At 52.5% G+C, this 25,009-nt stretch overlaps 2 protein-coding genes across 48 annotated transcripts in view; one reads left to right on the top strand and one right to left on the bottom strand.

Moving 5' to 3' along the window:
• Positions 1 to 19,503, top strand: part of CCL25 (C-C motif chemokine ligand 25) — a 31,903-nt gene extending 12,400 nt beyond the window's left edge. Inside the window, exons 1-6 of one of the 3 annotated variants that reach the window (NM_001025214.2) lie at positions 16,037 to 16,101; positions 16,278 to 16,388; positions 18,106 to 18,223; positions 18,307 to 18,443; positions 18,777 to 18,896; positions 19,102 to 19,503. In NM_001025214.2, coding sequence (NP_001020385.1) covers positions 16,316 to 16,388; positions 18,106 to 18,223; positions 18,307 to 18,443; positions 18,777 to 18,896; positions 19,102 to 19,109 — 456 coding nt within the window. In that variant the 5' untranslated portion in view covers positions 16,037 to 16,101; positions 16,278 to 16,315 and the 3' untranslated portion in view covers positions 19,110 to 19,503. Of the gene's footprint in view, positions 1 to 16,036; positions 16,102 to 16,277; positions 16,389 to 17,695; positions 18,224 to 18,306; positions 18,444 to 18,776; positions 18,897 to 19,101 lie in introns of those variants that run through there. The other 2 variants (NM_001435215.1, XM_085009759.1) reach the window with 2 other exon arrangements.
• A 1,352-nt stretch (positions 19,504 to 20,855) lies between these two features.
• FBN3 (fibrillin 3) overlaps positions 20,856 to 25,009 on the bottom strand; it is a 72,040-nt gene continuing 67,886 nt past the window's right edge. For all 45 annotated transcript variants that reach the window (XR_014837644.1, XR_014837643.1, XR_014837645.1 and 42 more), the window contains 2 exons: positions 24,332 to 24,482; positions 20,856 to 21,875 (listed from right to left, as the gene is read on the bottom strand). Coding sequence is in view for 37 of the 45 variants with exons in the window: in XM_085012995.1 (XP_084869121.1) it covers positions 21,543 to 21,875; positions 24,332 to 24,482 (484 nt within the window). In the remaining 8 variants the exon portion in view is untranslated. The remainder of the gene's footprint in view (positions 21,876 to 24,331; positions 24,483 to 25,009) is intronic.

Below are 25,009 nucleotides of genomic sequence, written 5' to 3'. Positions count from 1 at the left end.
AGGTCACTGAGCAGAAACCCTTCTTGGGGGGAGGGGAAGAAGCCCCCCGCCCCAGGGTCTGGAAAGACAGGGCCAGAAATTGGCTTCTATAAGCAGAGCTTCTCACAGACATCAGGGCACTGGGGCCGGAGGAGTCTTTCTGGTGGAAATAGAACTGCATTGCAGGATGTGAAGCAGCATCTCTGGCTTCCATTTACCCTCCCCACCCCCCCATCCCAGCTGTGACAACCAAATATCTCTCTGAACTTGGCCAATTGTCCCTGGGGGCAAAATCGCCCAGGTCAGCACCACCACTTTGCAGACGGGAACCTGAAAAGAGTGCCCCCTGTGCACTGGGCTCCTGTGCTGATGTTAACAGCTTCAGGTCATATCTGAAGCCAGGTATTCAGGCAACCTGCTCTTTTCTGTGCCCCGTTACCTCTGCCTGGAATTCTCTTTCCCCCTTTCTACCGAAATTACACTTCCAGAACAGCATGGACATGTCACCTCTCCCCAGGGGTGTTCCCTGGGCCTCCCCCTTAGGAGTTTGACCCCCATAGGGGCAGCAGTAGGCAAAATAATGCCTGTGATTATTGGCATTAGACGTCTGCACCCTGATGCCCAGCACCTGGGAATATGGGACCTCACACAGGAAAAGGGACTTTGCAAGTGGTGGTGACTGCTCCGTCTGGAGATGGGAGATGATCTTGGATTATCCAGGGGGTCCAACATCAGTCAACCGCAGTGGTTTTCTTTGTTTGTTTTGTTTGCTTGTTTGTTTTTGTCTTTTTTTTTTTTTTCCATTTCTTGGGCCGCTCCCACGGCACATGGAGGTTCCCAGGCTAGGGGTCCAATTGGAGCCATAGCCGCCGGCCTACGCCACAGCCACAGCAATTGGGGATCCGAGCCGCATCTGTGACCTACACCACAGCTCACGGCAATGCCAGATCTTTAACCCACTGAGCAAGGCCAGGGATTGAACCCGCAACCTCATGGTTCCTAGTTGGATTCATTAACCACTGAGCCACGACGGGAACTCCCACAGTGGTCCATATGACAGGGAGGCAGGAGGGTCTGGGTCAGAGAAGGAGATGTGACGGCGGAAGCAGAGGTCAGAGAGAGGTTAGAAGATGCTGGCTTTGAAGACGGAGAAAAGGGCCATGAGCCAAGGAATGCAGGTGGCTCCTAGAAAGCTGGAAAAGGCAAGAAAACCAACTTTCCCCACCCCCACCCCAAAGAGCCTCTGGAAGAAACCAGCCCTGCGGACACCTTGATTTGTGGACTTCCGAGCTCCAGGACTATAGGAGAACACATCTGTGGTGTTTTAAGCCTCTAAGTTTGTGGTGACTTGTTACAGCAGCCACAGGGAACTCATATAGGCCTTTACTCTGAAGCCCTGAGTCAAGAAGAGCCTGGGTGGGTGGGTGGATGACCATATGCCTCTCTTGACACAAGCTACGTGCTCGCAGGCTGTGATCTGTCTCCCACTGTGTACATCTCTCACTCGATGGGGAGGACCCAGTGTAGGAAGGTTTGGGAATCAGGGCTTGGGTGGACCAGACCTTCTCAGGCTTAGAACACCAAGATGGAGAAACAGATAAAATGACCACTTTTTCTCTCCAAATTTAAAAAAAAAAAAAAAAAGCTACACCTATAAAGGCCAAAAAACCCTAATCTGGGAGTTCCCGTCATGGTTCAGCAGTTAACGAACCTGACAAGTAACCACAAGGATGTGGGTTTGATCCCTGGCCTTGCTTAGTGGGTTAAGGATCCAGTGTTGCTGTGAGCTGTGGTGTAGGTTGCAGACACGGCTCGGATCCTGTGTTGCTGTGGCTATGGTGTAAGCCTGCGGCTGTTAGCTCCGATTCAGCCCCTAGCCTGGGAACCTACATGTGCCTCTGGTGCGGCTCTAAACACACACACACACACACACACACACACAACCTCCATGTGCCTCTGGTGCGGCTCTAAACACACACACACACACACACACACACCCTAATAGCTGACTTTGAAAGCCTTCCCATGTTCTTTAACATGTCCCAGGTCAATTCTTTCCTTCTTCTCCCTAGGAGAAGACGCTTCTGAGGTTTTGGGGTTTTTTTTTTTTTTTTCTGTCTTTTTCAGCCACACCCACAGAATATACAGGCCAGGAATCAAACCTGAGCTGCGATTACAGCAACACTGGATCCTTAACCCACTGCACCCGGCTGGGGATTGAACCTTTGCCTCAGCAGTGACCCGAGCTGCTGCAGAGACAACACCCAATCCTTAACCTGCTGCACCACAGCAGGAACTCCAAGATGTCTCTGATTTGTATAGCCAACGTCAAAGGGCAAATGAGCTTTAAGTTGCAGAAATTCACGGCCACCAGACATGTAGTCTATAAGGCATCTGCAACCCTTTCCTCAGCAGCTGAAGTACCAACACAGGGTTGGTGCAGCCTCAGCCCTTCCAAAAAGGGACCAAGGGCAGAACCTGGGGAAAATGCTCTTGTCACAGAGATGACAGACACAAAATGGGTGGTGTCTTTGAGGCCAAAGGAGGTAACTGCTCTAGAGGAGGAGTGGACAGGGGCCTGAGGGTGATGGGCATCTGTTAGCTTTCGGTGGGAGCCAGGGAGGGAGTCTAGGAGCAGGAAGTGATGGGGGAACAGTGAGGCAGGAGGGGATGGGGGATGCCAGGGTTCTTTGGGCAGGAGAGACTTGAAGGCTACCTTGGCATTCATCCACTGCCAAAAAGTTTTAGCTATGATACAGGGAAGAGGGGATAATAGATGGTGAGAGCAGAGGTGATGAGCGTATTGATCATGGGTTTTACTTTCTGAATTTTTTCGGTGACTTTTTTTTTTTCTTTCTAGGGCCATACCTGCACCATATGGAAGTTCTCGGGCTAGGAGTCAAATTGGAGCTACAGCTGCTGGCCTACACCACAGCCACAGCAACTCAGGATCTGAGCCACATCTTCGACCTATACCACAGCTCACGGCAACACTGGATCCTTAACCCGCTGAGCGGGGCCAGGGACTGAATGGCATCCTCACGGATACTAGTCAGGTTCTTAGCCCACTGAGCCACAGTGGGAACTCCCCAGTTTTTCTTTTTTTAAATTATAGTTTATATACATGTTTTTATTTATTTTTATTTTATTTTATTTTATTTTTCAGCCACCCTAGCAGCATATGGAAGTTCCCAAGATAGGGATCTAATTTGAGCCAGAGCTGCAACCCACACCACAGCTGCAGCAACACCAGATCCTTAACCCACTGCACCACAGTGGGAACTCCTATTTTCTGTATTTTAGGATGTTTTGACATCTTCCAGTCTTGCTGATCTGGGACAGACTTCCCCTCTTACAATATCTAGAGAGAGCAAAGGACCTGGAGGGTGTCTTTCATATGTAAATCAGCCACCTCTGTTATCAGGCTCTTACACTTGAGGAGGAAATATCCCCCTGCCTTAATTGTCACAGAGCTAGGTACCAGACCACCAGGGACAGCCCCCCTGCCTTACCTACCCTTTCCCACAGAAACCACAATAAAGGCTCATGCCCAGCTTTTCCCTTGCTCCTTCTGACTCATGACTGACCCTGCTGCTTCCTCAAGTGGCCCTTCAGGGCCTGTTATGCTCCACTCCTCTTGGGATCTGTAAGCAACAAACTGTCTTTTCTTTTCCTTCTTTGGCTACACCTTCAGCATGTGGAAGTTCCTGGGCCAGGGATAGAACCCACACCACAGTAGCAACCTGAGCCACTGTGGTGACAACACCTGATCCTTAACCTGCTGAGCCCATGGGAACTCCCAAACTGTCTTTTCAATGGCAGTCCCCTCCTAATCTGTTGGCCTCTCCATACTGGCACAATAACAAAATCTACATTTTAAAATGCTGAGGGAGGAGTTCTCGTCGTGGCTCAGTGGTTAACGAATCCAACTAGGAACCATGAGGTTGCGGGTTCAATCCCTGGCCTCGCTCAGTGGGTTAAAGATCTAGCGTTGCTGTGAGCTGTGATGTAGGTCGCAGATGAGGCTCGGATCCTGTGTTGCTGTGGCTCCGGTGAAGGCCGGTGGCTACAGCTCTGATTAGACCCCTAGCCTGGGAACCTCCATATGCTGCAGTTGCGGCCCTAGAAGAGGCAAAAAGACAAAATAATAATAATAAAGTAAAATAAAATAATGAGGGACAGAGCTGTATTGGAGGGGGCCAGAAAGGAGAAAATGGGGTACACGGGAGGTAGAGGGCCTGAGGCATGCACGAGGTCCCTTGCCTCAGTGATACCGAAGGAGGGGGTACCAATCTCTCAGCCAGAATTTGGAGCTGCCCAAAGGCCTCCCAGGAGCTCACGTGTGAAGCAGGTGACCCAGCAGTTCCTGTTATACGAACTTAGTGTCACAGGACTCCCCATCTGCTTTGAACCTGAGTCAGCACACCTCAGCCCTCTGCAGTCCCACCGTGAACCCCATAGGACATTGCCAGGAGGGCCAGGCCTTGTTGCCTCCATGCTGGCTGGCACTGGCTGGCCCCAGGAGCCTGGAAGGAAGTTGCCACTCACCTGATGGCTCCAAGGAGTCAAGGCATGCCAACACCCCACCCAACAACACTCAAACACGAGCTTGGTAACCAGCCTCTACCCCTGCTCTGGCTTCCACAGCTGTAGGAGAGACGCATAGCAGCCTGGGGCTGAGTGCCATGCCATACAAGCCACCCACCCCCTGCTGCTGTTAACTTGGGTACACATGGCCCGGTGTGCCTGGGTGCGGGAGCTGCCGGAGCTCTGCCGTCAAGAAGATCTGGCCTAGTGTCTCAGCCTTGGCACCTCAGGCTCATGACTGGTCTGCTGGAGCCTCTGCTGTCACAGCTGTGAATATAAAATTTATCAGTACAGGGGGTTCCTGCTGTGGCACAGTGGGTTAAGAATACAACTGCAGGAGTTCCCGTTGTCATGGTGTAGGTTGCTGATACAGCTCAGATCTGGCTTTGCTGTGGCTGAGGCGCAGGTCTGAGGCTGTAGCCCTATTCAACCCCTAGCCTGGGAACTTCCATATGCTGCAGGAAGTTAAAAAAAAAAAAAGAATCCAACTGCAGCAGCTCTGGTTGCTGTGGAGGTTTGGGTTCCGTTCCTGGCCCCATGCAATGGGTTAAAAGATCTGGCGTTGCCACAACAAAATTGTGGCTCCAATTCAATCCTTGGCCTGGGAACTGCCATATGCTGTGAATGCAGCATTAAAAAAAATTTCATCAGGACAGGACCTGGCACATAGCAAGCAGACTACAGCTGTGGTTGCAATATTCACTATTACAGCTGAGGTATCAGGGCCAAACAGGGTGAGTGGTACTTAAAACACACACTAACACAGAATGTGAGACAGTAGTGAAACTTGGGCCCCCCAATTTCTCCCTAGGGCAGTGGTTCTTAGCAGGGGGTTGAGGAGATAGGGACTTTTCTCTAGGGACATTTTTAGTTGCCACAACTGGGAAGTGATGTCAGTGGCACCTAGCAGGTGAAGGCCAGGGATGCTGTTCAATATCCTAGGATGCGCAGAATGGCCCTTGACAGCACCAAAGTATCCAGCCCCTGGGAGTTCCCATCCCGGCTCAGTGGTTAACGAATCCAACTGGGAACCATGAGGTTACGGGTTCGATCCCTGGCCTCACTCAGTGGGTTAAGGATCCGGCAATGCTGTCAGCTGTGATGTAGGTCACAGATGCGGCTCGGATCCCGAGTTGCTATGGCTGTGGTGTAGCCGGCGGCTACAACTCAGATTCGACCCCTAGCCTGGAAACCTCCATATGGCACAGGTGCAGCCATAAAAAGGACAAAAAAGCCCCCCCAAAACCCAAAGTATCCAGCCCCTGGTGTCAGCACTGGTGGTCCTGGGCTCCCCTTTGGTTGGCGACGGAGTGTCCCCTGCAATTCCATGTGACTTTTAGGATCTGCCTTTCTATTTTTCAAAAAAGAAAAAAAGTTGGAGCTCCTGCTGTGGCGAAGTGGTTTCAGGATCTGGCATTGTGGCAGCTGTGGCTCAGATTCAATCCCTGGCCCAGGAACTTCCATATGCTTGCTGCAAATGCTGCCAAATAGGGATTGTGCTGAATCTCCTGCTATTCCTAGTTTTCTTTTACTTTTTCTTTTGTCACAAAAAAAAAATGTTCTTTTTTGCTTTTTAGGGCTGCAAGTGTGACATATGGAGGTTTCCAGGCTAGGGGTCAAATAGGAGTTACAGCTGCTGGTCCACAGCACAGCCACAGCTGCTTAGGACCCGAGTCACACATGAGAACTACACCACAGCTCACGGCAACACTGAGTCAGGCCAAGGATCGAACCTATATCCTTATGAATACTAGTCGAGCTCGTTACTGCTGAGCCACAGTGGGAACTCCGAAAGTGTGTCCATTTGTCAAACACTTTTTCTACAACAAACGAGAGACTCATTTTTCCTTCATTTTAGTAATGTGGTATATTAAACTGATTGATTTTCATATGTTGAACCATCCTTGCATACCTGTGATAAATCTACTTGGTCACACTGTATAATTCTTTTAATATGCTTTTGGTTTAATTCTTTTGCTTTAATTCTTTTGGTTTGCTAGTATTTTGTTGAGTATTTTTGCATCTGTATTCAAAAGGGTTATTTTTCTATAGTTTTCTTGGGTTGACTTTGTCTGGCTTTTGTATTAGGGTAATGCTGGCCTCATAGAATGAATGAGTTAGGAAGTATTCCCTCCTCTTCTATTTCCTGGCAAGAGTTTGAGAAGAATTGGTATTAATTCTTTCTTTTTTAAAAAAATTTTAAAACATTTAAAGAAGTTCCCAGGCTAGGGTTCATTCGAATTGGAATTATAGCCACCAGCCCATGCCACGGCCACAGCAACTCGGGATCCCGGCCACGTCTACAATTTACACCACAGCTCACAGCAACCCCAGATCCTTAACCCACTGAGTGAGGCCAGGTTTTGAACCTGCATCCCCATGGATCCTAGTTGGGTTTGTTAACTGCTGAGCCATGATGGGAACTCCTTGGTGTTCATTCTTTAAATATTTGGTAGAGGAGTTCTCGGCGTGGCGCAGTGGTTAACGAATCCGACTAGGGACCAGGAGGTTGCAGGTTCAATCCCTGGCCTTGCTCAGTAGGTTAAGGATCCCGAGTTGCCATGAGCTGTGGTGTAGATCACAGACACAGCTTGGATCCCGAGTTGCTGTGGCTCTGGTGTAGGACAGCAGCTATAGCTCTGATTTGACCCCTGGCCTGGGAACCTCCATATGCCATGGGAGCGGCCCTAGAAAAGGCAAAAAGACAAAAAAGACAAAAAAAAAAAAAAATTTGGTAGAATGCACCAATGAAGCCATCTGGTCCTGGCCTTTTCTTTGTTAGGAGGTTTCTTTCTTCCTTTCTTTTCTTTTCTCTCATCCTTCCTTTCCTTCCTTCCTTCCTTCCTTTCTTTCCTTCTTTCTTTCTTTTTTTGGCTGTGTCTGCAGCATGTGAAAGTTCCCACACCAGGAACTGAACCCACACCACAGTTGTAACCTGTGCCACAGCTGCAGCAATGCCAGATGTTTTTGATTACTAATTCAATCTCCTTACTTATTATAGGTCTTTTCAGATTTTCTATTTCTTCTTGAGTCATTTTTTTTCTTTTTTAGTTTTTGGATTTTTTTGGTCTTTTTTTTTAGGGCCACACCTGGAGCACATGACGGCTCCCAGGCTAGGGGTCAAATTGGAGCTGTAGCCACTGGCTTACACCACAGGCACGGCATCACCAGATCTGAGCCACATCTGTGACCTACACCACAGCTCATGGCAACACCAGATCCTTAACCCACTGAGTGAGGCCAGGGATCGAACCTGCGTCCTCATGGATGCTAGTCAGATTCATTTCCGCTGAGCCATGATGGGAACTCCTTGAGTCAGTTTTGATGGATTGTTTCTAGCACTTTGCCAATTTCACCAAGGCTATCTAATTTATTGGCATACAATTTTTCATAGTATTCTCTAATAATACTTTTTAAAAAAAATCTATTTCTAAAGGTCAGTAGTTATGTCCCTACTTTTGTTTCTGACTTTATTTGTATTTACCTGTTTTTTGTCTCCTGGGTGCCTGTTTTGCATCATCTCAGTATTCATCACATGGTATGGCAACTCCTTTGTTAGAAAAGTAAAAATGGAGTTCCCATCATGGCACAGCGGAAACAAATCTGCTGGGAACTGTGAGGTTTTGGGTTTGATCCCTGGCCTCGCTCCATGGGTTAAGGATCTGGCATTGTCGTGAGCTCTGGTGTAGGTTGCAGACACAGCTCAGATCCCAAATTGCTGTGGCTGTGGTGTGGGCCCGCAGCTGTAGCTCCGATTCGACCCTTCCTAGCCAGGAAAACTCCATGTGCTGTAGGTGGCCCTAAAAAGAAAAAAAAAAAAAAATAGAAAGAAAGAAAAGAAAATCATTATGACAGTAGGAACTAGACTATTTTGTCACTGCTGTAACTTCCCAACCTGGCACATAGTAGACCTTGGTAAATATTTCCTGCATTACTTCTTGCTAAGGTAGGGCATGAAAAACACTGGGAAGGAGGCTTCTCCACAGCCCTCATAGGAAGACAGCCTGTTGTCTGTTGAGTCTTTTGTGCCTGAGCTGCCCCATCCAGGGCATCTTCCACATGCCCTTGGGAGTTCTGACACAGACCTGACTGCCCCTGCTAAATCCCTCAGCCACGTCCCGGTGCCCTCTGGATGAAGATGACCCTTTTTGGCTCAGCAGGTGAAGCCCTGAATAGCCCATCCCCTCCGTCCCCTCTGTCCCCTCCCCGGTCTCTTCCACTCTCCCCCCACCTCCCATTCCCAGCCATCCCGCACTTGGCAGGTCTCTGGTGCCCTGCTCCATCTGGCCTCTAACACCTGCTTGTTCTTCAGGTCTCCACTTAACAGTTACTCCCTCTGCAGACCTGATGGGGTGCCCTCTTCACCCCTACCACCTGCGTGTGAATGTTTTTCGAGAACACGGACCATATAGCCTTTCCCAATAACATCCCCCCAGTAGTGGTGAACCCCATGGGGTTGTGGTACATCTGTCACCTGCCCTCATCTCCAGCTCTCTGAATATCATTTGACACCAGTTTTTTTTTTTTTTTGGTGGGTTGGTTGGTTTTTGTTTTTTGTTTTTTGGGTTTTTTTTGTCTTTTTGGCTTTTCTGGGGCCGCTCCCATGGCATATGGAGTTTCCCAGGCTAGGGGTCGAATCCGAGCTGTAGCTGCCGGCCTACACCACAGCTCACGGCAATGCAGGATCGTTAACCCACTGAGCAAGGGCAACCAAACCCTCAACCTCATGGTTCCTAGTCGGATTCGTTAACCACTGCACCACAACGGGAACTCCAGATTGGTTGGTTTTAATGGCCACACCTGTGGCATATGGAAGTTTCTGGGGCAGGGATTGAATCCAGCTGCAGCTGTGACAATGCCAGGTTCTTTAACCCACTGTGCCAGGCTGGGGATGGAACCCGTGCCTCTGTAGCAACCTGAACTGCTGCAGTCAGACACTTAACACACTGCACCAAGTGGGATCTTCTGGACAACTGGTTGGTTTTGTTTTTTTGCTTTTTAGGGCCGTACCTGTGGCATATGGAAGTTTCCAGGCTAGGGGTCGAATCGGAGCTACAGCTGCCGGCCAACACCACAGCCACGGCAATGCCAGATCTGAGCCGCATCTGAGACCTACACCACAGCTCACAGCAATGCTGGATGCTTTAACCTACTGAGCAAGGCCAGGGATCGAATGCGCGTTCTGATGGATACTAGTCAGGCTTGTTACTGTGGAGCCACAGCAGGAACTTCAGACACCTGTTTTAAAATGTAAGTTTTAGGAATTTCCACTGTGGCTCAGAAGGTTAAGAACCCAACTAGCATCCATGAGAATGGGGGTTTGATCCTTGGCTTCACTCAGTGGGTTAAGGATCTGGTGTTGCCACAAGCTGCAGTGTAGGCCAGCATTGCTGTGGCTGTGGTGTAGGCCAGCAGCTGTAGCTCCAATTCAACCCCTGGCTGGGGAACTTCTATATGCTGCAGGAGTGGCCCTAAAAAGAAAAACAAAGTTTAGGTTTTATGATTATTCATACATGGTGCCATTGAAAAGGCACTTTGCTCTCACAGAGCCCCGGAGAAGTGGGCACAAGCCATGCCACGCAGGGCCTCAGGGGGAAGCACCGGGGCCAGTCAGGAGGCAGAGGGAGTGGTTTCCATGGGCAGGAATGGGTGAGGCAGTGTGAGCAGGCATAGGATGGGCTAGTTTGAATAATTTCAGCCAGCTCTAGGACACAGAGGCTGTCCCTAATTGTCTGACACCTGGCCTTGGGGTGATCAGGGCTGGAGGATCCTGGCCCTGAGAGTGAGAGCCTGATAGGGGAGGGGGTTAGGGTATGGGCTCTGGATTGGCTGGTTTACATATGAAAGACCTCCTTGAAAGGAAGTCATTTACTATCTCTGGGAATCTTTGAGGCCTGGGAAGGGGTGTATGTATCTCCAGGATGGGCAAAGCCCCAGCTATTAAAACATCAGAATAAAAAAAGACAGGCTGGGAGCACAGAGGGTTTTGAAAGCAGGGAAATACTCTGGATAACACCATAATGGTAGATGCAGGTCATTTATATGTTTGTCCAAACCCACAGAATGTACAACAGCAGGAGTGAACCCAGTGTAAACTATGAACTTTGGACGATAATGATGCATCAGTGTAGGTTGATTAATGCTAACAAACGTACCTCTGAGATGGGGGATGTTGATAATGGGGGAGGCAATATGTGTGGGTGGGGCAGGGGGTTTATGGTAAATCTCTGTACCTTCCCCCCCTCACTTTTGCTGGGGAAACTAAACTGCTCTAAAAAAAATAATTAAGTCTTAATTTAAAAAATAAGAGGAAAAAAGAAACAACACAAATTTTTTTTCTTTTGAGGGCTGCACCTGTGGCCTATGGAAGTTCCCAGGCTAGGAGTCACATCAGAGCTGCAGCTGCTGGCCACTGCCACAGCAACACCAGATCTGAGCCAGGTCTGCCACCTACATCGTAGCTTTTAACAATGTCAGATCCTTAACCCACTGAGCGAGGCCAAGGGCCGAACTTCCATCCTCATGGATACTAGTTGGATTCTTAATCTGCTGAGCCACAGCGAGAACTCCAGAAACAACATAAAATTATTAATTGACTGTGATCTGTGGCTGGAACTTCATTGTCCAATAGGATAGAAACCAGCCATTCGTGGTTATTCAGCACTTGAAATGTACAATAAGCCAAGTTTTGAAGACTTACTATGTTAAAAAAAAAGAGAGAGAGAGAGAGAGAGAAATAGCTCATAAATAAGTTTTACTTGATTACAGGTTGAAATATTATCTTAGATAGACAGGGTTAAATAAAATACATTATTTAAATACAATTATATGCATAATAAAGCACCCAGTCAATACATGTGGAGTGAAGGAGTCAGACCTGGGCTTGGAATCTGGCCCCTGCTTACTTGGTCAAGTAACTTAACCTCTCTGGGCCTCAGAGAAGCCCTGAAGGGTTATCATCACCTCAAGCCACTCTCTTTAGAGAAGCTCAGCCCATTCCCAGTGTCTCCGTATCATAGCAGTGATCCTAATCTCAATGGATCTTTTTTTTTTTTTTTTTTTTTCTTTTTATGGCTGCACCTGTGGCATATGGATGTTCCCAGGCTAGGGGTTGAATCAGAGCTGCAGCTGCCAGCCTACGCTACAGCCACAGCAACACTGGATCTGAGCTGCACCCGCAAACTATGCCACAGCTTGCAGCAACCCTGGATCCTTAATCCGCTGAGAAAGGCCAGGGATTGAACCCACATCCTCATGAAGAGTATGTAGGGTTTTTAACCCTCTGAGCCACAACAGGAACTCCTCAAATGATCTTGCTTCCCTCTCTGCTGCTTGTCTTGTCTGCTCTGCTCTGGGACTGTTGTCTCCTTCACTGCTTACATAGGTACCCAGCCCAGTGCCTGGCATACAGAAGGCATTCTTTAAGTGTTTTTTTGAATGAATAAGATAACAAATGGCCCCAAACAGGTGTTTAGCGAGGATTGGTGACATCACTACCATCTTTCATGGCTGGGACACATCTGCTTGCTCACTGTGGTCGCCCCAGGGCTTAGCATGTGACTGGTATGTATGAGGTGCCCGGAAAAACCTGTATGGAATAGGCGGGTGGAGCCCAGGAGCTTCAAAGAGGGACTCACGACCCTGTGGGACCTTCTCCTCAGGGCCTACCACCCTCCCTCCTCACGTCACTGCTGCCCTAGTCCCAGCTGGCCCTCCCCCCACATATTCAGTAGGAGCAGGAGAAGCACAAGGACTGAGGGCAAGGCTGCAAGCCATGCTGGTGGCCCAAGTTCCCCGCCCAAGTACCCTGGAACCTGGAGGCAGCTGGTCAGTCTGGGGAGGGAAGACCCTCAAAGCCCGCCTTCCAGAAGGCAGCAGGGCCAACCACATGCAGAACACAGGGCCAATCTAGAAACCAGATCCCTGAAAGTCATGTGAGAGGCTTGCAAGGCATCCTTTAAAGAAGACCACTTTTGGAGTTCCCACTGTGGCACCATTGATGATTGGCCTGTCTGTATGGTGTTGTCAGTTCAATCCCCCATCCAGCCAGGCGGTTAAGGATGCAGCAATGCCACAGTTGAGGGGTAGGTCACAGATGTAGCCCAGGAACTTCTATATGCAGTGGGTGCAGCTGAAAAAAACAAACAAACAAACAAACAGAAAAAAAAACCCCATCACTTTTCTCTCCTTCCTCCAATTGCCTTGCAACCACTGTACATCTGGACCAGAGCATGTGGCAGCTGGATACCACAGGACTCCAGGCCTGGCAGACAGGTCACCTGGGGTCTGGTCTGTTCCCCATAAGATGCACAACAATGCAGAGTTGGGGGTGGGGGTCCCTTCTGCTTCTCTCAGGGGCCACCTGAGCCAGGACCTAGAGGCACCAGAGCTTCAGGAAGGGGGGTCAGCAGCACTGGGGGTGGGGGTCTGATGCAAAAGCAACTGCAAGAGGACTCCCAACTTCAGCCGGTAGTGCTTCCCCAGTATCCTTCCTGATGACCCCTAGGTCTCTCTCAATGGCCTTTCCCCCTACTAAGGGACGAGCTCCCTTTCCTTAACAGTATTTAAGAAATAAAAGTTGGGTTGTCCTGGCCATAGAATAAAAAAATTAAAAAGGGCAAATGACCTGGCCTCCCTGACCCTTGATTTCCTTCTCTGTAAAAGTGGGCCAAAGGTTGAGCACCAGAGAAAGGGGAGTTAGCTGGTACTCAGTCCCCCCAGAGGAGTTCACTCCAAAGGGAAGGGTTGGTATTTCCCCTCACTGAGCCCACTGATCTCCCTGTTCCGCAGTAGGGCCACCTGTGTGCACCCACTATAAGTCCCTAAAGCTGAGCTGTGCACACCCACCCCGCTCAAGGGCGGGGCAGAAGGCAGCCTGCCTTGCAGGCCCTAGGGTGTGGTCAGTCTCTGCCTTTGGCTCAGCTGCAGGCTGGAGGCTCCCGGCAATGGCTCCCTGTTCAGAGCTGGTGACCAGGAGGCAGGAGGGGGCTTCTGTCCCCTGTGCCCTGTCCACACATGGAGAAGAGGGTTCCCTGCTGGAAGTGGTTTACTCTTTTTCTTTTTTTTGGCCGCCCTGAGGCGTACAGAGTTCCCTGGCCAGAGATCTGAGCCTTACTGCTGCCTAAGCCACAGCTGTAGCAAGGCCAGATTTTTAACCCATTGTGCCAGGCCACGGATTGAACCTGCGTCTAAGTGCTCCCAAGACTGCCAATCCTTTTGCATCACAACGGGAACTCCAAGAGGCAGTTTAGGAGTTCCCGTCCTGGCTCAGTGGTTAACGAATCCGACTAGGAACCATGAGGTTTCGGGTTCGATCCCTGCCCTTGCTCAGTGGGTTAAGGAGCTGGCCTTGCCGTCAGCTCTGGTGTAGGTTGCAGACGCAGCTCGGATCCCGCGTTGCTGTGGCTGTGGTGTAGGCTGGTGGCTACAGCTCCAATTCGACCCCTAGCCTGGGAACCTCCATATGCCATGGGTGCGGCCCTCGAAAAGGCAAAAAGACAAAAGAAAAAAAAAAAAAAAAAAAAAAAAGAGTCAGTTTACCCTCAACGCCTCTAGCAGTTGGAGGAACGGAGGCTTTCCCTTTCCCAGTTCAGTCCTGACCTAGAAGGTCTGGCACTGCTCTCAGCAACTGTGGTGTTCGGAACCCCAAGTTTGCATCCAGGACAGTTAGTTCCTAAGCATCGCAGTCTGCTGCCCAGACACCTGGGTTCCGAGCAGGGTCCAAGAGCACAAAATTCTTATCTGCCCCGCGGGCAGCCAGTTGGTCAAACCGTGAGGGGCGGGGAGCGGGCTCCCTGGCAGGGGACCTCCTCCAAGTCTGGGTAACGCCACATCTCGCCCGCTGCCCGCCAATGGGGCAGGCAGAGGCAGGGGCCCCAGCGGGGAGGCTGGCCCTGGCCCGCCAAGCCGCGTCCCCACGCCGGCAGCCACGCGGAGCCGCGTCCTGGCCCACCTTCACCAATCCCAGGAGCAGCCACGGCCACCGGCTCAGGACCGCTGGGCGCCAGGGCTGTAGAGTCTCAGCTTCTGGGAAAGGCGAGAGGGGCGGGGCTTATCTGAGCCCCGCCGAGAAAGCCCCGCCCTGGAGCCAAAAGCCTTTCGTCAAGCCCCGCCCCTTAATCTAAGCCCCACCCACCCAGCTACCTGGTTTGGCCCTGAGAGTGGGTGAGCCCAGCGCCCCGGGCCAGGGCCTCCTGGTGGAGTTGGGAGAGATGAGAAAGGGGTTTATAGGGTATCATACTCAGAGTGGTCTACAGCTAAGGATGCGGGCAATCAGAAGTTAAATGCAATGGGCTGGAGATCTCTGCAGAGCCCCCTTCCACCTAACTGAGACTCTCTCACTCCACCGCCTCCCCCCCCCCATTCCGAGCGACCCCAGGGGAAAAAGAAACTCCCTCTAGATGGGTTTTGCTTTGCTTGCTGCTGGTGTGGTTGCCTTGCGCTCCTGTTTTTCTTCCGTAACCAGAGCACTGCTTTATTGTCATGGTGGTTAATAACAGGTTTTTTAAAAATTTTATTGAAGTGTTGTTGATTTACAATATTACGCTGATTTCTTCTTACAACAAAGTGACTCAGTTATACCTATATATATTCTTTTTCACATTCTTGTTAATAACAGTTTTATTGAGATTATTCTCAAGCTAGTGTTCGGGAAAATTCACCTACCATACTTTGCCCCCATTGCAGATGGACCATTCCTCGGTGTTTAATTATATTTGCAGAGTCCCTTGACCATCACCACTGTCTTAATTTCAGAGCAGAAAGAAACTCGTTCCCTCCATTTCACAGTCTCCCCTCCTCCCAGCCCATGACGACAACTAACTTTACTTTCTATTTCTACGGGTTTGCCTGTTCTCAAAACCAAGGCATTTCTGTGACATGAGAAGGTCACCCCATTGTGTGAAAGGAGAAAAGACAGGGTGAGGTCCGGGCCCCACAAGAACAGGTGGCTTGGGAGTGGGGAGAAGAAGTGGAGGTTGGATCCCCTGCTCCAGGCAGCCTGAGTCCTGTCCGTGTGTCCACTAGAGGTGGAGCAGGAGAGGGACCAGGAGGAGAAAAAAGGACCTTTTGGGGAGAAAGCAGGGTGCTGGCTGAGACGTTTGGGGTGCTGGGAAAGTGAGCCTTCGAAGGGCTGGTTGAGGTCAGGGCTGGGTCTGTCCACCTGCATCCGTCCATGTGTCAGCAACAAGGGAGAAAAACCCTTGTCTGCCCTGTCCAAGTAGTTAGTTGAAGGCATCATTGTTTCCTGCCTGGCTCTTTGACTGGGGTCCTTTTGTCCTTTAACCCCTACTCCCTCTAGCTGCATTCTGACATTGGAAAGGGAAGTTAGGAAGAAATGGGGAGAAGAGAGGCAGGCAGTGCCAGAGAGAGAAACTGGGACAGGGATTGGGAGAGGAGGTTGGGAGGAGGAGGGAGGGCGGAGCAGCAGGTGTGGCCCCATCTATAAAGGGTGAGCCTGCCGGCCTGGGGGGCAGAAGAGCTTGGGTACTGGGTTTGCTCCAGCAGGCACTGGCTCCAGGGACCCAGTAGGCTTTGGTGAGTTCTCCCGCTGAGACCAGCAGCAAGCAGGTCCCTCCAGCACTCTTGTCCCCATCCCATGCCACGTGCCACCTGCCTCCCTTGCAGAGGGCCCAGGCTTGAGATTGGGTTGCCCCCGTGCCTGCTCCTGTGCATTTTGGGTCCTCATCGTCCCACCCACCCCCACTTCCTAGTTAATCCTCGAGGCGCCGGAGGAGGACCAGCCTGCACTATGAGGCCGTGGCTCCTGGCCTGCCTGGTGGCCTGCTTCGTGGGTGCCTGGGCTCCTGCTATCCATGCTCAAGGTACTGTCTCGGACATGTCTGCCCCCCTGGGGCCATCCTCTCCCCATCCTTCCAGTGTTTCCCCCACTGTGTGCCTGTCTCCTCCGTCTGGAAGCCTCCCCTGATTCCATCACCATTGAATTAATTCTCCAACAGACAGCACCCCACTCCTGGCATCTGTGCTGCTTCTTAGGGGTGCATGGTTCTCTTCCCCTCCTTCAAGGGCCCCTTGGCACCTCCTCCACCATCCATGACCCAAGGCTTCCCTCCGGACTCCAACCAGTCCAGGGGCTGTGGGGAGCAGAGGGTGAATCTTAGCAGCGGCATGGCTGCTGACCTACTGTCTGGGACACACTGCAGTGTCCTGAGCCTGCAGAGCCAGGGGTACAGGGTGAGATCAGAGTCTGGGAGACCAACAAGAGTGGGTCTCCATCTCGGCTTTCCCCACCCAGGCTCACTGTATGGCCCTGGCTGAGAGTTGCTACTCAGCCTTCAGGAGCCCCAGTTTTGTCATCTGCAAAGTGGGGCTCCAAATTCCCACTGCAAAGATGGGACGTGAGGACCTGATGGGCTGATGTCTGCAAAACTCTTGGCTCACTGCCCAGCAGCAACACGGATAACCATTACTGTTATTAATGAGGAATTCCTTCCCTCTTCTCCCTAGATTAGGCACTTGAGGGTATGGGCGACCAAAGGCCATTCTGGAGCCCTGCCACTGGGCTCTGCCTCCCTGTGAGCCCTAGCAGTTGGCCAAGCAGGACTCCTGGCCAGGTGGAAGCTCCATGGCCTCCCCACCTGCCCCACCTGCACCTCATTAGATCTGAGAGGCCCTAGCCCTACCCCCCAGGAGACCTTAGCCTTTGCCCAGGATGGGGCTGGGCTTTGTTCCCATTGTCTTGCTATTAGAGGCCCATTTCAGGAGCCAGGCCACCCAGGCTGGGCCCTTTGATCCTGGGAACAGAGCAGCCCGGGAACTGCCTGCCTGACCCTGCAACATAGGGTCCATCTGCCTCTACTGCTCCTTGCTCTTGGGGTCAACATTGAGAGATAGAGGGAGCCTTCAAGCCCTCCCCATGCCCCTCTCAGGACTCAGGTGTGTGGCCCCTGGAGACAGGGGTTGGCAGAGGGACAGATCCCAGAGGACCTTGAAGGGCCAGCACGCCATCTCCACATTAATTCATCCTCTGTTCATTCCACCCACTCAACCTCCCAGACCCTTCCTTCGGGCACCAGCAGCTCTTCCTCCAAGCCCCCCGCCCCACAGCAGGTCCCTGCTCTTTCCCCTCCCATCATGGGGACTGAGAGAAAGAGGCACTTGAGACAGCCCTAGGTGGGAAAGAGCCAGCCCAGAGCAGGAACTGGGACATCTGGTAAGAGGAGGCACTGGGCTGGGAGTGGTGGCCCCTTCTCAGGGTGCTGCACCCCTTCCTTGCCCTCTGCCCCAGAGCAGGAGTGCAAATGGCCCTGGTCCCCCCTTTATTTCATGGTCCTGGGGTCATTCCAGCCAGTGCCTGTGGGGTCCTCTCCAGCTGCTGCCAGCTGTCCCCTTATCAAGGACCAAAGGTGAGCCAGGTGGCTTCCTTACCTCCCCAGCTATCCCCAGGCCTCCACAGGGCCTGGGAGGGTTGCGATGTGTGCACGGCAAGTGCTCACGTCTGTGGCCATCCCTGCAAAGGGCACACGTGGCTGCACACACAAATGCAGAGATGTGAGCCTGTGGGTGGCTGTGTGATCGCAGGTGCCTTTGAGGACTGCTGCCTGGCCTACCACAGCCACATTAAGTGGCGCCTGCTCCGGCGCGCCCACAGTTACCAGCGCCAGGATGTGAGCGGGAGCTGCAACCTGCCTGCTGTGATGTGAGTGGGACCATGGGGGCCGCGGTGGGAGGCTCTCACTCAGCTGTGCTCCCTTGTGACACCCTCACCCGGGCACCCCCCAGATTCTTCTTCCCCCAGAAAGACAAGATGGTGTGCGGGAAGCCAGGGGCCAAGTGGGTGCAGTTTGGGATGAAGATCCTGGACAATCGGAATAAGAAGGACTCAAAGCCCCACCACAGCGGCCGGAGATTCTTCCAAGGTGGGTGAGACCCCAGCCAAGCATTTAAGGGCCGTCTTCCCTGCTGCTGACCCCTGAGCTTCTCAACCCCCAAAGGAGAGGACAGTAGCCCAGCATCTGATAGCTGCCTCCACCCCCGAGGAAAGGCAGTGGCTGGTGAGGCGGAAGCTGAGTAAATGTGCAGCTCTTTTAGTCAAGACACTTTCAGTTGCTAGAGATGGAAAACTCAAGCAAATGGGTAACTCATTGGCTCAAATAACCAGCCAATGTGCAGCTTCAGGCTCAGCTGGATCCAGGTGCTCCCAAAAGTATTAATTGAGCTCCCATCTATTTCTCTTTCCTTCTCTCTGACAGGCCCTCAGTCTGGAGTGAGGAAGTTGAGCTCTGGAACCTCCAGGCCTCTGCTGTTGAAGTTTAGTGGTCCCACCAGAAGCAGCAAGAGGAAAGCCTCCCTCCTGACAACAGCTATTCCAGGTTAGGATCATGTGACCAGCCCTCCACCTATCACCGCTGTTGAGGAATGAGGGCTCCCGATCAGCTCAGATTGGGTCAGGGAACTCACCTCCAGGGCCATGGAGGGCTGGCCCTGTGGCCAGCCCCACAGGTTCACAGGAGAGTGTCCTAGGGGACTCCACTCCGGTCCTCCTCCCCTGCTGACCCCCTCCTATCTGTCCTGCAGGACCATGAGCCCACAGTTCCCCAGGATCACCCAGCACAAGATGGGTGGGAACTTTCGCCAACACCATTGTCACGCTGCTGCCTCAGCTGCCCCAGCCCTTCTGTCCTTCAGGGCAAATCTCAATCCTGGCACCTGAGGCTGCCCTGGTTCCCTCCCTGTCACCCCTGCCACCTCTGGCTCCCTGGTCAGCTGGAACGAAGGAGCTGATCTTATTTCAAGCCCTGGGTCTGCTTTGGGCACCAGAGTCAGCCCGGCCTAGACAGTGGTTCTTGGAAAAGGACCATTGTCACAGTTGCTTACCTGCAGAGCCACACCTGGCTGTGTCCCTTTGGGTCCTTGCAAAGCTTCAGTTCTCTCCCAGGATGTGCCTGTTTGTAGCTTTTAAATAAATCTTTGGTAGGATTCCTGTCTCTGTCACATCTCATTATGGGCTGCAAGTCCCCAGCCTGCGTTGAATCCCACATGTTCCTCTCCCAACCCAGGATCTGTGCTTTCAGCTCTCATAGTAGGTGGCTCCTAAGGGGCCAAGCCCCCGCCTGCTGTGCAGACCTGGTGTGAGTCCAGCCTTGTGCTTCTCAGTGATAGCTTTGAGCAAACCACTCACTCTTGCTTCTTTTCTCATCTACGAAACGGCGGGTCACCACGCTTGCTCTGTCCAGATCCCTGGGCTGGAAGTGAGACTGGCTGATGGACAGAGAAGCACTCCACAAGCTCTGATGGGAGCCCAGAGGCTCCTAATGAATCAATGGGCCAGGACTGGGCCATGGACCAAGCCCTGGGGCCAGGCACTAGTGACCACTCAGCAGGAAGGGGCAGGGTCTGAGTCACTGGATGGGAGCCACCCAAAGATGCTGTCCTCAGGCAGCCTCCATTTCCACAAGAGAGAATGTTCCAGGTGAAAACCAAATGCATCATCTCTAGAGGACAAGAGGTGGTTGGGGGCCAGGGGCCAGGGCGCAGCCTCAAGGGAACCTTCCAGGACGCACTACGCTGGGTGGGGGACTGGAGCAGATTCCATAAACTCTAAGCTTCAGTTTCCCCACTGTAAAATGGGGGTTATAACACTGCCTGCATCTTTCAAGTCTGTGGGGACTAAATATGCTACTATTTGTGCTACACACAGTGCATGCACAAGCTAGGTGTTAACACACGAGTCTTCCATCCTTCGAGCTTGGGCATCAGATTCAGTAGATCCCAGCCCAACCTGGAGCCAGGCAGGGTGGACGCTGGCATGGATGCCCGATGCTGAAACTGGTTCTTCTGCCTGTAACCTGGAGTCACCCTGGCCATGCTGCTTAACCTCTCTGAGCCTCAGTATTCCCATCTGTGAAATGGGATGAGAATAACAGCATCTCTCCCATAGGGGTGTAGTGATGACCCCATATTTGTAAAACATACTCAGAATGATGCCTGGTACATAGTATGTGGTCAGGGATCGTAAGCCATTGTTGTCAATATCAGTGAACCACAAGGGGTCCAGGGGTTGCCACATGCAGCCTGGATTTGTGCCAAACTCAGAGGTCTGTTGGACATTGGCAGAGTCCACCTGCAGCCTGAGATGGTGTCCTCCACCCCCAGGTGCCGGGTGGTCTTCACCCACCTCTCACCTCCACACTTCCTCCTTGGACGGGTTCAAGTGCATCCTTCCCAAAGCTGCTCCCTCCCAGGGCCTCCCTGCACCCCCATACCTGAGCCTTGCCAGGCCCCGCCAAGAGTGGTGCCTGCTTACTGCCAGAACTTGCCAAGGGGCAGACTTAACCCAAAATAACTTTATTGCTGTTTCTACTTCTGATATAAAAGCATCCTCAGAAGCTGAGCCCAGCGCCCCGTGGGGATGAACATGGCAGTATGTCAGCAACTCAGGCTGGGGCCCTGTGGGCTCTTCTGCTGGGAGGGACGAGCCCTGTGCCCACACCAGCCATGAGTCCCTGTGTCCCGCTGACCCCCAGGTGGTGGTGGGGGGAGCCCCCGTGCAGTGCAGAAGTTTAAGCCTGAGATTGACCAGATACAGTGAAACCCAGGGCCCTCCTTGACCCTGTTGTTGACATGGAGGGGGCAAGCCACAGCTTCCAGCTGAGTGTTGGGGGTCCCTCAGATGGAGGCTGGGCTCTCTTGAGGTCAGAGCATAGCATTTCACTCTTCCTGAGTTTCGGGGGTTCCACCTGGTCAGCTTTTGCCACTGGGGATTGAGCCCCTGCCTCCAGCTCCAGAATCTCCTGCCTCTGGAGAGGACGGCAGGGGAACCCTGGGGCCCATCGGGGCCAGGGCTTGTCACCAGGGTCTCCAGGGATGCGGGGGAGTGTAGCAAACAGAGTGACATCAGGGTGTCCTCAAAGCCCTGTAGAAGGAGGCTGGGGGTTGGGCGGTGCCCAAGTGGTGAGTCTGGAGAGTGGGCTGCAGGAGGGGCCTGGGGCCAGGTGGGAGGTGTGGGCACCTCTGGATTATAGCAGCTGTAGCTGCACCTTCAGCCGCAAGGCCGGGTCCCCCAGCCACCCCTCTGACTGGGTGCCCCAGGGCCCAGCCACGCTCACCACCTCCAGCTGATACGTTCCAGGCCCCGGCCTCCGACGCCCCAGCTGCAGGGAGCTGAGGCCTCGGAGGTGGTGCACGCGGAAGAAACCTTGCTTGTTGCCGCGGGCAATGACGTAGCGGACGCGGCCCCCCAGACTCTCCAGTGCCGGCAGCAGCTCCAGGATGTGCTCAGCCCGGCCCAGGTGCGAGAGGTTCAGGCCCAAGGTCAGCGGCGCCTCCAAGTCAAGGCTGGCCAGGCTCACCTGCGAAGAAAGGCCAGGGGGATGATGGTCAGGGGCTGGGAGAATCAGAATGCAGTGCGTAGGGGGTCAAAAGGGGATTTTGGCCCATCTCTAAAGTGGAGGAAACCACGGACCACTTTCTGCCCTTGACTTCTGTCCTGCTGTCCACCCAATAAGGCCAAGGATCAGTTTGGACTACAGACAGAGGATGAAGGTGGAGGCTGGTTCCCAGCTGGAAAGCAAAGGGGCAGGTAGGTGGCCACTTTTTCACAGGCTGACTCCAGACGCTTATGTCAACTGAGGCGCCTTAGATCTCTGCCAGCCTAGACAGAAGGAATGGAAGATTCTTCCCTCAGAGACCCAGACTGGGAGTCAGTCAGATGGCGTTGGTGCTCTGAACCCTAAGGTCACTCAAAGGTGTTCTGGGGTGGCTGGAGTTATGACCAAGAGGCAGCGCCAGACACAGTGAGGGAAACATAAGACCCGGCTGGGCCAGAGGAGCCGCCCAGTAGCTCCCCAGTTCCTGGAGGCCTGTGGCACTTCCGGCATCTGGGCTCTCTGAGAGCCCCCCCTGTGTGCAGATGACAAACCCCTCTTTATCTGAGATTCTCTGCGTGCCTTCCTGGTCCTGGCAGCCGGACAGGGCCCTGAATAAGCCAGCAAGCCTCAATGGCAGACTGACCCAGGCTTGGGGATGTAGCCAATCCCACAGGAGGTTATCTGTGTTTTCTTTTCCTTTGCTCTGGGCCAAGCTGTTTGTTCTGCCTAATTTACATGCTGATGGGGTGTTTTGCTGCTGCAGGGAAGTGAAAGCTATTTTTGTTTCCCAGACCTTCTTCAGTTCTAGGGATTTCAGCCCTTCACCATGAACGTTGCTCACATGCGTGCTCTTAGTGACACCTACTGGCAATCTGTGGGTATTGCAGGCAAAGCCACAGGACCCAGCCCTCCTCTGCCCAGATCTGCTTGCTTGTGTCCATGCCGGGAGCCCTGACCACTCCACTCTCTTACCAAGTACCAGGGCTGGCAACACAGTGGCAAACCTGACAGACACTGGTGCCCTATCCCTTGGAAACTTACAAAAATAATGGTAACAATGTGAATAAAGAAAGGGGGAAACAACTAGAAGGAGAAGGAAAAAGGAATGTTCATGTTTAATCTAATACAGCCTCTGGGACCCAGCATTTCTATTACACTTCTGCTTTCGTTTTCCCCCAAAGTATTTATCATGTATCATATTCATCACGTGCTATAAAATCTGATAGGTTTTACTTATAACTTGTCTGTCTCTCTATTAGACTATCAGCCCTATGCGGACAGGGACTTTTTTTCTTGTTCTTCTTCACTGTTGCTCCCTTTTTTGGGGTTGTTTGCTGTGAGGTCAGCACACAGTAGATGTTCAGTAAAATCTGTGGAGTGAACAAGTTTTGTCCCAGATATGGGTAATGGCTTATGTGCTCAAAAAAAAATTTTTTTTTTGAAATAATGGAGAATATTGACCTCAGAAGGTAGTGGCTGCAGAGGAGTCCAGGATGCCTGCCATCCTGCTCAGCCACTTTTCAGTCCTGTAACGTGGGCATGTGACCCAACATCCCTGAGCCTCAGTTTTCCCATCTATACATGAGGATGATGGTAGCATCTACACGTCTTAGGGCTGTCATAAACACTGAGACACTGAGAGGTTGCGAGTGAACACAGAGTGCTTAAAGCAGCACCTCCATCCAGCAGGTGCTTAATAAATGTTTAGCTTTCAGATCCCTGGGGGGATGCTAGCAAGACTGGACAGCTGTGGCCTCAGGGACTATTCAGGTGAAGGGAACAAGTCAGATCTGTGGCAAAAATGCCCTCCCTGTGCAATCTGGTGGGGTTAGAATTATGGCTGGAGTGGCCCCAGGGGACTAAGCTACAAGCCTGCACTGCTGTTCCTGAGAGCATGGGGAGAGGGGATAGTGTTTCTAGAGACAAGGAGGGTTCCGGAGGCCTCAGCATGACTCCAGGAGCATCAAGGGTGTGAGAAAGAGGTGCAGAAGCAGAGGGTCTGAAGAAGGGGGACAAAGGAAGGGGCTAAGCTGGCTGCTCTGAGCTCTATGGGTGCTAAATTCGGAGGGGCTCTGAGGGAGGGCTGTGCCAGCCAGGAGGTGGCAGGTGACAAGTTCCAGGGGGCAGGCAGGGTTGGGGGGCCCCAGTCCTTTCTCCTGCACCCAAGTGCCATCTAAGACAGCCAAGGGAGGCATTGCACCCAGGGTCTGTGTGGGAGGTGCTTGCCTTGTCTGAGCAAGATGGGGTGTTCAGGGGCCTGTGTCCTCAGAGAGCCCCCAGGGGAATCCTCGGGCTAAGGGAGTACAGGAGGACCTGAGTGGGCACCATGACATAGGGGACGAGCGGTGACCTGGCACCTGGTGCTCCTACCCCGGGCCCACTTCCTGACTGCCCCTGCCACTAACTGTGCCCCAAGCCCAGTACACCCCTCGTGGCACCTGATGGTCCCTGTGGGCACTGCGCCGTGGCCGGTCAGGCGGGGGCTGGCCGTTGATCTTGCATTCATAGCAGGCTTCAGGTGAGAGCAGCTCCTCCTCTTCTGTGGTGTCCTGGGGTCCTGGGTGAAAGCCCAGGCCAGAGACACAGTGCCTGGGCCAGGACAGGGTGGGGGGCAAGCCTTCAGAGGAAGGCTAGTGGGACCTCCCCAGCCACCTCCCACCCCTCAACCCTCTGTTGGGAGCCATACTGCCTGTGGGAGCAAGTGCAGGTGTGCAAATGTGCTAGTGTGGCTTTGCATGCACCTACATTTGCGTGTGTGCATCCCTTGGCTTACATGGGTATAGGTGTGAACCTACATGCCTGCAGGGGTGTAGGATGTACCCGAGTGCATGTGTGTGAGCCTAAGTGCACCCTGGAGGCCACCATATGCTTGCACACATGGACATACTAGGATATATGAATGCACGAGGGTGCCTGGGGATGCTGGCTTAAGTGTGAGCTGTGCATGCACACAGAGATGCATGCATGCAGCACTGAGCATGTGAAGGCTTGCATGACCGTCACACCCCAGGAGGGTGTGAGCTTGAGTGTGCACATGCACAGGTGTGCCAGACCTCTGCCCCCATTTCTCCGTGCACACATTATGTATACGCATGTGTGCTCTGGCCTGTGCGTGT

This window comes from Sus scrofa, chromosome 2 (assembly GCF_054392235.1).
Source record: "Sus scrofa isolate SSC_HxYL_T2T_F1_AM1 chromosome 2, Sscrofa_HxYL_maternal_Yorkshire_Landrace_v2.0, whole genome shotgun sequence".
Classification (NCBI taxonomy): domain Eukaryota; kingdom Metazoa; phylum Chordata; class Mammalia; order Artiodactyla; family Suidae; genus Sus; species Sus scrofa.
The sequence above is the reverse complement of the archived record's forward strand: the minus strand, read 5'-3'. Positions and strand labels throughout refer to the sequence as shown.